Source organism: Ailuropoda melanoleuca, chromosome 5 (assembly GCF_002007445.2).
Source record: "Ailuropoda melanoleuca isolate Jingjing chromosome 5, ASM200744v2, whole genome shotgun sequence".
Classification (NCBI taxonomy): Eukaryota; Metazoa; Chordata; class Mammalia; order Carnivora; family Ursidae; genus Ailuropoda; species Ailuropoda melanoleuca.
The window spans coordinates 108,889,390-108,901,470 of record NC_048222.1 but is presented as its reverse complement, the minus strand read 5'-3'; the positions used below and the strand labels follow the sequence as shown (position 1 = coordinate 108,901,470).

Here is a 12,081-nt window from a genome sequence, read left to right as displayed (position 1 = left end):
ATGATATTTCCAGTCGTTTCCACCGATGCCCACCCCCACATTACAAGGCTCCCACTATTCAGAAATCTGAGTACGATTTTAGCCTGCCTACATTTCCTTGCCAAAATACACACTACACATAGCCTAACACAGGCTGGATCTGTTAGAGTACTAACAACTGAGTCCCGGCAGCACACGGAAGTAGTGTCCTGTAATGAAAAAGTGCAACGTGTCAGTAGGCTTGGGAGTTTCTGAAGCGGCGGCAATTGCAGCAAATCATCACTCTGCAACATGTGGGCCACAAAATCGGAGTTGGAGAATGAAGGGGTATCCCTTTTTCTTTTTCTTCCCCCACCCCGTTTTTTTAAACGTGGGGGCAGGGAAGTGGGGAGATCCGGAAATAGACAAGGTAATGGTGGCCACTCCAAGATAGATAAGGAACTCCTGGCAACCTAGCTAGCGTCCCTTGGGATAGGATGCTACTTTGAAGGTAAGAGGAGTAAGTTTCATTCTCAGGAAGCTCACTCCTCAACACTAAGAATACTCATTGATTGTTCGTGGAAAAGGCAACCTGTTCAAATTTCTTTGCCCCATTCCTAATTACAATCTGGGATTGTTAAATTAAAACATCAGCAAAAGGGCCAAAGGACACCCTGAGCTGGTCAGTGCCCTTGAGAGAAGCAGCCACTTCCCGACTACGGTCTCCCCTCCTTTCCCAGACTCGAAAATTAGTTTTGAAGTGGGAATCGCGATGGAGCATTCAGAGGTGCAGCACTTACCCCCATTCACCCCTATGGATGGCTTCAGTTTAGCTCCGGCGATCGCCAGCACTATTCCAATCATGAACCATTCTTTCCTCATTCTCTCCAGCAGCCTCATGTTTGTTAGGGTGGGTGGGTTTTGTTTATTTGTTTGGCTTTTTTTCTTTTTAAGCTGCGATCGCTTAATCCCCGGGGCGTCTCCACACTTTCCACGGTCCCTCCAGACATGCAGCAGAGCAAGTCAAATTGCCACTTGTAAACAAGACCGGAGAGTTGCTCCGGCGGCTTTGAGGAGGGCTGGGAGTAGTAGTATCCAGTGACAGGAAAGTCTCACTGAGCGCCGCCATCACTACCACGCGCCTCACAATAGACGCGCACATTACCACGGCAGCTCTGGCCGCGGCTCCCAAGCGCAAATGCTCTGAAGCGGACACTTGGACCAGGTCGGCCAACGCAGGCGATCAGATAAGGGAAACTGGCTGCCTGGTACGACTGACAGACTCGCCGCCTCCAGGACGTGAGGAATCTTAGGAATGACTGGTGCTCGGAGCGACGTTAGGCTTCACAGCCACCCAGCCTTACCGAGGGCCCCCTCCGACAAACATTTAGGCACAGCTGCCCGCGCCCCTGGAGCACATCCATGGAGAAACTTTCTTCTGCTTCACCATGAACTTGCGGGAAAGGCTAGCATGCCCTCCGCGCAGGGATTTCTCTGTTGGCAGCTGCGGCGGCGGGGTGCGGGGGTTTTTGTGATGGCGCGCTTCTTCGGGGCATTACGACGCTTCCCCGACGCTGGCGTTGACGTGTGCGCCGGGGGAAGGGGAGGCCACTCTCGGTCTCCGGGTTCTCCGCGGGAGCCCCGGGAGTTAGAGGCGCTCCGAGGTCCGCGCGGGAAAACGGCTCCTTCTTTCGAGGAGTTTTAGCACCGAGGGTGGGTTGCAAATTGGGCGTTGGGACAACGCCCAAGTCCTCGGGACCCCTGCCTTCCAGCATCCTTTCCATCCCGGGAGGGCGGTCGGGACCAACCCGTTCCATCGCTTGTTGGACCCTCGGTCCCGAGCCCACGAGCGCACGCAGGCCCCCGGGAGTGGGGAGGTCTGCAAGGGTTCAGTCCCCTCCCGGGAGCTGGGGACCAGGTCTACTTTTGGGGGCAGTGGTGAGTGCTCAAATTCCCTCCCAGCGAAGCTAAGGATGGGCAGGGTGGGGTCCGAGCATGGGAGTCTGGAGGGTGCGCGAGTGCACTTACTTGCCAGACCCTCAGGGCTTGTCTACCCAAGCAGCAGGACAGCTGTGGGAAGGGGGCCAGGGACCTCAAGGCAAAAAAAAAAAAAAAAAAGAGATGAGGAACCAGATAGAGGGGAGCTCCCGCCTTCCATTGGCCCTCGTGCTGGATTCTGTGCGTCCCCCGGTTTCTCCCTTGAGGTGTTTTCTGGCAACCAGTGACATTGATCATTTCATGAATGGACTTCTTACTCCTAGACCCAGCAGGAGCTTCACCTTCTCCCCAGCATGCACCGAAATAAATGAACATGAAATACTATCTGACATTTTGAAGTAGTGTGGTGTCTAACTGTGGAACCTCAGGTTTGTAAGAGACTTCTAGGATTCTTCAGTGATGCCAGCCTTTAATTCTGAATTTATTCGGAGACTGAAAGAGACTCATTTGGTAATTTCCTCTACTTATTTAGCTTTATCTTGATGACATGACTTGCTGTCCAAAAACTAAGCCAGTTTTTGCAGTTATGCTACCAGTTGTAGGTTACGCAGTATAGAGTGTCATCTAATTACACATCAGGCAGAACGACAAAAAGTGAAACTCAAGATAAAAAGCACTTCATAGGAAGACACAGATGACATTAAACAACTTAACCTGAAAATAGAAAAGAAAGCACATGAGATGTGATGAAATCTGATGTTAATTATCAGGCAGTCACCAGATAAGTGGAGATGAAAGATAGTTTACAACACAATTATTTTCTTAGAATAATTTCTTACTAGGTTAAAGAGTCCTTATTTCAGTCATTGACGATATGCTCTTGTATTTTAAAGAAAAAGTCATTAAACATTATGCTTACAGGGAATTGGGTCAGTTTAATTTTATGGCTGTTTGCAAATTCCTATTTACTAAGAGCTCTTTGATCTGTTTACACCAGAATCTAACTCATGGAAAGGTTTTTTGTTGTTGTTGTTTTTAATGGTACTTAAAGGAAAATACAGTCTGCTGCAATTTCTGTTCTGTTACTGTAAGACCTATATTAGTTTCCCATGGCTACCGTAACAAATTCCTAAAACTGGATGCCTTAAAATAACAAATCTGTTTTCTTGTAGCTCTGGAAACCAAAAGTCCAAAGTCAAGGTGTTGGTAAGGCCATATTTCCTCTGGAGGCTCTAGAGAGAGAATCCTTCCTTGCCTCTTCCAGCTTCTGGTGGTTGTTGGCATAACTTGGCTTTCTTGCCTTATGGCCACATCACTCCAATCTCTGCCCCTCATCTTCACATCATCTTCTCCTCTGTGTGTCTGGCTAGTGGCCACATCACTCCAGTCTCTGCATTTGTCTTCACGTTGCCTTCTCTCTTCTGTCTATGTCTCCTCTTCTGTGTGTCTCTTATAAAGACATTTGCCATTGGATTTAGGACCCACCCAGATAATCCAGAATGATCTATTTTAAGATCCTTAACTTAATTACACCTGCAAATATCCGTTTTCCAAATTAGGTTACTGTACAAATATATATGTGCACCTGGAACCTCCGAATGTGATCTTATTTGAAATTGAGTCCTGCAGATTTAATTAGTTGAGGTTATACTGGATTAAGATGGATCCCAAATCCAGTGACTGTGTCCTTATAAGAAGGACATGTGGTAACACGCAAAAGAGATAGGAGGAGGAGAAAGTTATATGAAGATGGACGCAGAAGACTAGAGTGGTATATCCACAAGCTGAGGAATGCCAAGGATTCTGCCTTGGAAACAACCACCAGAAGCTGGGAGACATGGTTCCTTCTGGAACCAACCCTGCTGACATCTTTGTTCCAGAATTCTGGCCTGAACTGTGGGGAATAAATTTCTGTTGCTTCAGGCCACCCAGTATGCAGTACTTTATTCTGGCAACTCTAGAAAACTAGAAACGGAATCATTCTCAGGTTCCAGGGATTCAATGTGGACCTGTTTTTGGTATCCACCGTTCAACCCACTACAAGCCCCTTCCTGCCATCTCTTTCTTCCATTACTCTTTCTTCAATAATTCTATCGCTCTTCTCTTTCACCTTTTTCCTATCATTTTTTCCTTTCCTCTGTCTCTTCACCTCAGTTTTTTCTCTTTCTTACCTCTGCCGCTTCACCTGACATCATCCCAATGAAAATGTACGTGTGAAAACACACTTCTCTAAAAGACACATGAGAACTGCTCTTTGTTCAATAAATATTATATTGGTATATTGAACAAATATTTAATGGTCTTCACTATGCGCCAGCATGTGTCAGTGTTGTGCATTCAGTTATGAACAAAAAAGACAAAACCTGCCCTCAGGAGTTTATAATCTAGTAGATGAGACAGATGTAAACAAATTGTAATTACAATTTGCCATCGGAAAGGAACAGGATGTTGTGAATAATCTAGATTGGGGAAGGCCTCCTGAGAGCAGAAGGATGAGAAGGCAGGTGGGAGAAAGCTATTGCTCAGCAAGGAAGAGCTTGACAGCCTGAAATTCAAAGGCCAGGGTAGCTTGATGAGTCAGTGAAGGGAGAGTGATGTGGAAAGGGTAGAGAGAACTGGTCAGTGTACAAATCATGTGTGACCTCTCATGTCATAGCCAAGAATTCAGATTTTATGAAATACTGTAGGAAGCCACTGAAGGATTTTAGACTGGCTAGTGGTGACTTGTCCAGTTTGCTGGAAAGATTCCTTAAGAAGCAATCTCTGCACAAATAGTTCAGGAAGAAGTGACTAAGTGAATGGATCTGGGAAAGGCAATTGTATAAAAAAACTGTTCAGCAGAAAGAATCAAAAACAAATGACCAGTCATCTCTCGGGGAATGGGGAAGCAGTCTAAAATGACTCCCAGAATGTCTGTCAGATAGATGCCAGTGCCATTCACTCAGCCAGGGAATCTTTACAAAGCAGATTTGGGGAGGAGATTTTAAATTTAGTTTATATCTTTTGTGCAAGGCCACTGAGGCATATAAGAAGAGATCTCCAGAAAGCAGGTAAAATGAAAGTTTGAGCTCATGAAAACAGAGTTGCTATAGTTCCAGGGTTCTTCAACAATAGCTTATGGAAATCATTAATGTAGCTAATATTTACTTTTAAACTTTGTTACATTGGTTACTCAGTCTCTTTGAAGATGGTTTTCTTGCTTATAATATTTATGAGTGTTTACTACATTCCAAGAACCAGGGGTACACCTTATGATTACTCTCACGGGCTTTATGTTTAATAAAGTGTTGATAGGAATTCTAGTTCATCAAGCTGTTGAAAAGATTCAGTGGGATAGTGTATATACATTGCTTTACATGGAACAGATGTTCAGTTACTCATATATTCAACAAATATTTATTGGGCTCCTTTGTGCAAGGCATTATTCTGGATACTGGGGTTACAAGGAAAAGTGAAAGACAAGGTTTCACCTTTGCTTCTGTATTCCAATAATTGCATAAAAAAGAAAAGGAATAAGTAGTGATAAATGCCATGACGATAAGAAAACAAGTCACATGATAGAGTAACAAGGAGGCTACTCTGTCTGAGTGGTCAGAGAAGGGCTTTCTGAAGGCATGCAATTTAAGCAGAGACCCAAATGATGGGGAAATGTCCATAGTGCTAATATTTGGAAGATGAGCACTCTAAGGCAGAGGGAACAATTGGTGAACAACCTGTGTTAATGCCTAAGGTAGGATGGTCTTGGCATGTGTATTAGTTTGCTATTGCAGCTATAACAAGTTACGCCAACTTAGTGGTTTTGAAACAACACAAATGTGTTATCTCACAGTTCTGGCACTCAGAAGTCAAAAATGGACCTCACTGGGCTAAAATCAGCATATCAGCAGGTCTGCACTCTTTCTGGGTTTCTAGAGGAGAATCTATTTTCTTTTCCTGCTTCTAGGGGCTACTTGCACTCCTTGGCTTTTGGCTCCCTTCATCTTCAAAGTCAGCAACTGCCCACCCAGTGTTTCTCATCATGAATCATTCTGACACAGACTCTCCGCCTCCCTCTTTCACTTATAAAGACCCTTCTGATTATGATGGGTTCTCTGCATTCACAGTGTCTCCATCTTGAGATCCCTACTTTAATCACAAGTGCAAAGTCCCTTTTGCCATGTAAAATAACATATTCACGGGTTCTGGGGATTGGAATGTAGCTATCTTGTGGGGGCCTACTATGGCATGTTAAAGTATAGAAAGAAGGCCAATAAGACCAGAATGTAGTGTGTTGCAGGGGAGGGGGATTGAGTGGGAAGAGGCAGGGGCCAGATCATCCAGATCATGTATGTGTTTGTAGACCCCAGATTATGAAGTATAGATTTTATTTAACTGTGGTAGGAAGCTATAGGAAAATTTTAAGCAAGGAAAGAAGATATTGGCTGTTGTGCGGTGCAGGAGCTCTAAAGAAGAAGAAGGGAAACCAGTTAGGAGGCTTTTGGGGTGGTTGAACAGAGAGCTCTTGTTGCCCTACACAGGAGAGGCAGTGGTAGTGGGGAGGAAAAAAGGTAGATCATTTCCACTTATGTTACAGAGGCAAAGACAGCATTTGCTGCTGAATTAGGTTTAGATGACTCAGGATGACTCCTAAGGTTTAGCTAAATCCACTGGTTGGGCAAATGTTGGTATCATTGTACAAAGATGAAAAAGATAGGGAAAAGCAAATTTAGTAAGGAAAATCAAGATTTATTTTGAGACAGCTTTGAGATGCCTATTAAAAATTCACGTGGAGATCAGCCCGTTGGCTAAACAGTTCAGAGTGAGGTCAGGGCTAGAGATAAAAATTTAGGAGTCATTGACATGAGTGGACTTTAAAGCCATGGGATTGGATAAAATTACCCAAAGAGTCAGTGTGTACAGAAAAGAGTTGCAATAAAAGAAGACAGGTAAACTACCACCCTCCAAAGATCTCACCCTCTTTTCAGACATACAGCCCTACTCTACTCAACAGATTTTCAATGGCTTCATATATCCTGAAGAATAAAATCCACATTCCTTAGTCTAACATGCCATGATTTACATATTCTATAGGTCAGAGTGAGTGACTTAAACAAAATTTATTTTCTCACAGTTCTGGAAGAACTGGAAATTCAAGATCAAGGTGCTGGCGGGGTTGGTTTCACTCTCCCTGGCTTGCAGATGGCTGCCCTCTTGCTGCCTCTTCACACCATCTTTTCTCTGGGCACCCACACATCCCTGGTGTCTTTTTCCTCTTCTCATAAGGACACTGGTCACATAGGATTAGAACCCCACCCTAATGGTCTCATTTTGACTTAGTCACCCTTTAAAGATCTTATCTCCAAAAGGTTGTATTCCCAGGTACTGGAGGTTGGGAATTCACCATATAAATTTGGGGAGGACACAATTCAGCCTATAATAGTGGACTTATAAAATGGGACAGAAGTGATTACATGGAACTTTCAAGACTAGATTTCAAAAAAACAGTGGTTTCTGTTTGGGATCTTCTCTTTGGCTTGTTTCTTTGCTGAGGGAGGCCAACTGCCATGAGGTAAGCTACTATGAAGAGGCCCACCCAGGACAAGGAGGTGATCTTTCCCTCCTATAGCCAGCCAGAACCTGAGGCTTGAAAGTGGATCCTTCAGGAGAGTCTCAAAGCTGCAGGCTTGGCCTCTACCATGACAGCAGCCGGTGGCACCCAGCTAAGCCATGCCCAGGTTTATGACCCATAAAAACTAAGATAAATCATGTTTGTTGTTTTAAGATAGGAAATTTGAAGAGAAGCTCATTATACAGTAATAGAGACCTAATACCTAAACCAAATGGCAAAAGGTTGAAAAGAGGCTACACTGAGCATAGAGAACTCAGTCGAGAAGTTTTGTTATGCTATTAAGCACAGGAATTAACTGGGAACTGTGGAGAGATGTGGATCGAAGAGGAGTTTCTTCTTTTGAAGATGAGGAATATTAGAGCATTTCCATATGCTGATAAAATGATCCATTAGAAAGGGAGACCTTATTAATGAAGCAGAAATAAGGGTTATGATAGGCAGAATAATGACCTCCGCCAAAGATGTCTACTTCCTAATCCCTGGAACCTGTGACTATGTTGCTTTACGTGGCAAAAAGGGACTTCGTAGTTGTAATTAGGTTAAGGACCTTAAGATAGGAAGAATAGTTTATCCAGGTAAGTCCAATGTAATCACAAGGGTCTTTTATATATGGAAGAGGGCTGCAGGAGTCGGAGAAGGAGATGTGAGATGGAAGTAGAATCTGAAGTAATGAGATGACGAGAAAGGGTCCATGAGCCAAGAAATGTAGGCAGCCTCTGGCAGTTGGACAAGGCAGGGAAATACCCCTTCCACCGCCCCCCCCCCAGCAGCCTCCAGAAGTAGGCAGTTCTGCCAGCACTTTAGTTTCAGCCCAATAAGACCTATTTCAGATTTCTGACCTCTAAAACTGTAGGATAAGAGATTAATGTGGTTTTAACCTACTAAATTTATGATAATTTGTTACGGCAGCTATAGGAAATTCATACAGCAGCTAACTTGAATACTTGAGAAGGTAAATATTGACCCTTTCTGTAAAGATGGGAGGGAGGATAAAATCTTTTTGCCCTCAAGTAGCTGAGGTTTGGAGGAATTTAGAGCACAGGCAAAGCCTCTATATCCCCAGACCATATTAACCTGGGAAATGACCATTTGTCCTTTAAAAAGATTGTTTCTATTATTATAGTTTAGGATTTCTTTAAGGGATACATAAAGAAGTACATAAAGACAGATCCAGAAGAGAGATGGCATTGTTAACTGCATATTCTGATTATCTTTCACTGTGTAACAAACCACCCCAAAACAGAGGCTTAAAGCATGAACCAGCTACTACTCTTTTAAGAGTACAGCTCTCTAGGTGCCTAGGTGGCTCAGTTGGTTAAGCATCTGCCTTTGGCTCAGGTCATGTTCCCAGGCTCCTGGGATTGAGCCCCACAGGTCCTGGGATTGAGCTCTACATCCTCTCTTTCCTGTTATCCATACTCCAACCATAGCATTACCCTTGATTTCTTCCTTTCCTAGTCTATAATTAATCACTCACCAAGATTAGTTTGGTTTTTTTCCTCCAAAATTGTACTTATTTGTGTTCAACCCTTTCTGTTTGTTTTATTACTACCCTAGTTCAATTCTTCATTTCCTTTTACCTGGACCATTGCAATTGGCTCTATATAACTGATCTCTCCATCTCTGTAACTCTAATAACACCACTTCTCTGCTCAGATAATATTTCATATCTTCCTACATGGTGCCTGGCACACAATAGGTTTTGTGTTCATGAGAACCTCCCTGAATTTGGTCAGCTGTGTGATGCTGACGGGGTCAAACTTCTGAGCCTATAAATTTGGAAAACAGCCCCTGAATGGTAATGAACCCACTATGGTAAGTAAATTCTTAGCGGCCAGCCAGGTTGTCTTCTTCCGGTAACTCCCCAATGGTAGTTTGCCATTTAAACTATTACAAGTATTATTTTCCTCATATTACAGATGTGAAATGAAGAACATGAAATGAAGAAAGATAAACTAAATTTTCCTGATGACCAACAAGTGGCAGATTTAGGCTTCAAACTTAAGTAAGCTTGACTTCAGAACTTCAGGCAGTGGACCTTAGTTATTAAGACTATATCTCCAAGCATGCAACCACCCACGTTAAAATCCTGACTCTATTACTTACTGCTATTCCCACATGACTCTGGGAAAGTCACTTGACATTAGTTAGCCTTAGTTTCCACAACTGAAAATGGGGGGTAATTGTCATATCTACCTTTATGGGTTTTTATGGTGATGAATAAATATAGCAGAAACATAACCAATGTCAAAAAATATTGTGATACTTTCTCCCTTGTATCTTGACCTGCATCAAATTGTGCAACTTCTATGAAAGCTTTTCCTTATTCTCTTGAGTCAGAAATAATGTTTCCCTGTTGTGCATTTCCTCCCTTGTTGCAGTTACATTAAAGTTATTTGTGAATCATGGAACACTACATCAAAAACTAATGATGTACTGTGACTAACATAACATAATAAAAAATTTAAAAAAATAAAGTTATTTATGTACCTACTTTCTGATACTATATTAGAAGATTCTCAAGAATAAGGATTGTGGTTTTTAACATCTTACTGCCATCCACGTCAGCTAACACAGCACCATGAGATATAATAAACATTTGATATGCTTATTGACTAGAATAATTGGTGAAGAATCAGAGGATATAACGTAGAGAGAAAAAAAGCAGGATTTACATTTTTGTTATTATTATACCATGTATCAGAAGTTAAAGTTTTCCTGGATTAATTTATCTGTTTCAGTTCCATATCACCCTGTCAATTCACTTGTTAGTAGCATATGTTCTGAGTGTTTACTCTGTTGACACAGCCAAACCATGTGTTTTGGGTCATATACACATGAGCGTTTAGTGTAGACATGGCATAAATGTCTCCCATGATAAGTATGGGCTTGAGTAACAAAGTTTATACCAGGCAAATGAGTCTCTAAACCTCATAAATATCTAATAACATGGAGTTATAGATGAAAAACAAATGAAAATGTTCATATTTAGCCCCTATTAATTCTTAGGTTAATAATCAAACAACTAGTTCCTTCCCAATGCTCCAAGTTGGCTACCTACACTGTCATACTTCACCCAAACCTTACCAATTCTTTCCTGTTTTTATGATGCTTTTAACTCAACCAACTCCCACGCTCTCCATCAAGAACTTCTCAAGTCTTGGGGCGCCTGGGTGGCACAGCGGTTAAGCGTCTGCCTTCGGCTCAGGGCGTGATCCCAGCGTTCTGGGATCAAGCCCCNTCCAGAAGAGAGATGGCATTGTTAACTGCATATTCTGATTATCTTTCACTGTGTAACAAACCACCCCAAAACAGAGGCTTAAAGCATGAACCAGCTACTACTCTTTTAAGAGTACAGCTCTCTAGGTGCCTAGGTGGCTCAGTTGGTTAAGCATCTGCCTTTGGCTCAGGTCATGTTCCCAGGCTCCTGGGATTGAGCCCCACANCTTCTCAAGTCTTGGGGTACTTGGCTGGCTTAGTCGGTGGAGCATCCAACTCTTGGTCTCAGGGTTGTGAGTTCAAGGCTCACATTGGGTATAGAGATTACTTAAAAATAAAATCTTAAAAAAAAAAGAGAGAACTCAAGCTTAGCATGGACTTATAAGGAAATTGGAAGTATAGAACTCCAAGGCAAGTTAAATAAAAAGCCCCCCAGCGATATAGAAATATAATTTAGATGGAAGCATTTTGTTCAATAGTCAACCCATGTAATTCATTTATCACTGGTAGATGATTTGTGAAAATGACAATGGCATGATGATATGATTTTATAGTTTTCTTTTCGGAAGTTGAATAAGTCTTATGTATGCTTTTTTAATTATCTGAAGTAATTACAATTTAAATGAAAAGATCCATAAGGACATAATTCTTGACCGTCGTGTAACCTTCGAACAAATGTATATTTAAGAGCAATAGTTTTGATTGGAGAATACTTTTGTGCTAGTGGATATTTTTAGCCCCGAAATGTTACCATGAAAGAAAATGCTGAGTTATTTTCCTGTATTCTAAATATAGCAAAGATAAAGATACATAGTAGCCTTGCCAATTACAACAGAATACTACCAATACACGCTTAATTTGAAAACATATCGTAGCTAGCTAGCTAATTTCCAAAATAAATATCTGGTAATCAGCTTCTCTGAGTGTTGCTAAAATGTTTTACAGAGATAGAGTACTATTTTATTCTTTGATACAGAACAACACACAGACTAATATTAAACAGTTATGAAAATTCCAACTCAAATATAGGAGGTCATGTTTTACATTAGACTAGAAGTATAACCACTTCTCTTCTCTCTGCACAGGAATTTAGGCACTTAGCTTCTATTGTATTTGTGTTAATGAGAGTTATGCATGTAGATTCCCTCAATTCGAACGCCAATTTACCCTCTTCACATTGATAGCAACTGGGTTTGTCAGCGTGGAAGATGTAATGCTACTTTCTTTCCTTAACCCATAGTGTGTGAATGTGTTTCTTTGCAGAAGACCTTATGCTCCCGCGGTTTATGGAAACTCTCCATCTAATAGTTTCTCAGTCACTTAAATGGAAATCTGTCTCAGGAAATTAAGGACAAAGA

At 42.1% G+C, this 12,081-nt stretch overlaps 1 protein-coding gene across 6 annotated transcripts in view; it reads right to left on the bottom strand.

Annotated features, from left to right (window-relative positions):
* The window catches only part of SLC10A7 (solute carrier family 10 member 7), a 260,057-nt gene extending 258,995 nt beyond the window's left edge, over positions 1–1,062 (bottom strand). For 3 of the 6 annotated variants that reach the window (XM_002916240.4, XM_034661553.1, XM_034661554.1), the window contains exon 1: positions 759–1,056. In XM_002916240.4, coding sequence (XP_002916286.2) covers positions 759–858 — 100 coding nt within the window. In that variant the 5' untranslated portion in view covers positions 859–1,056. Of the gene's footprint in view, positions 1–758 lie in introns of all 6 variants that reach the window. The other 3 variants (XM_019796423.2, XM_034661552.1, XM_034661551.1) reach the window with 3 other exon arrangements.
* Positions 1,063–12,081: the final 11,019 nt, after the last annotated feature.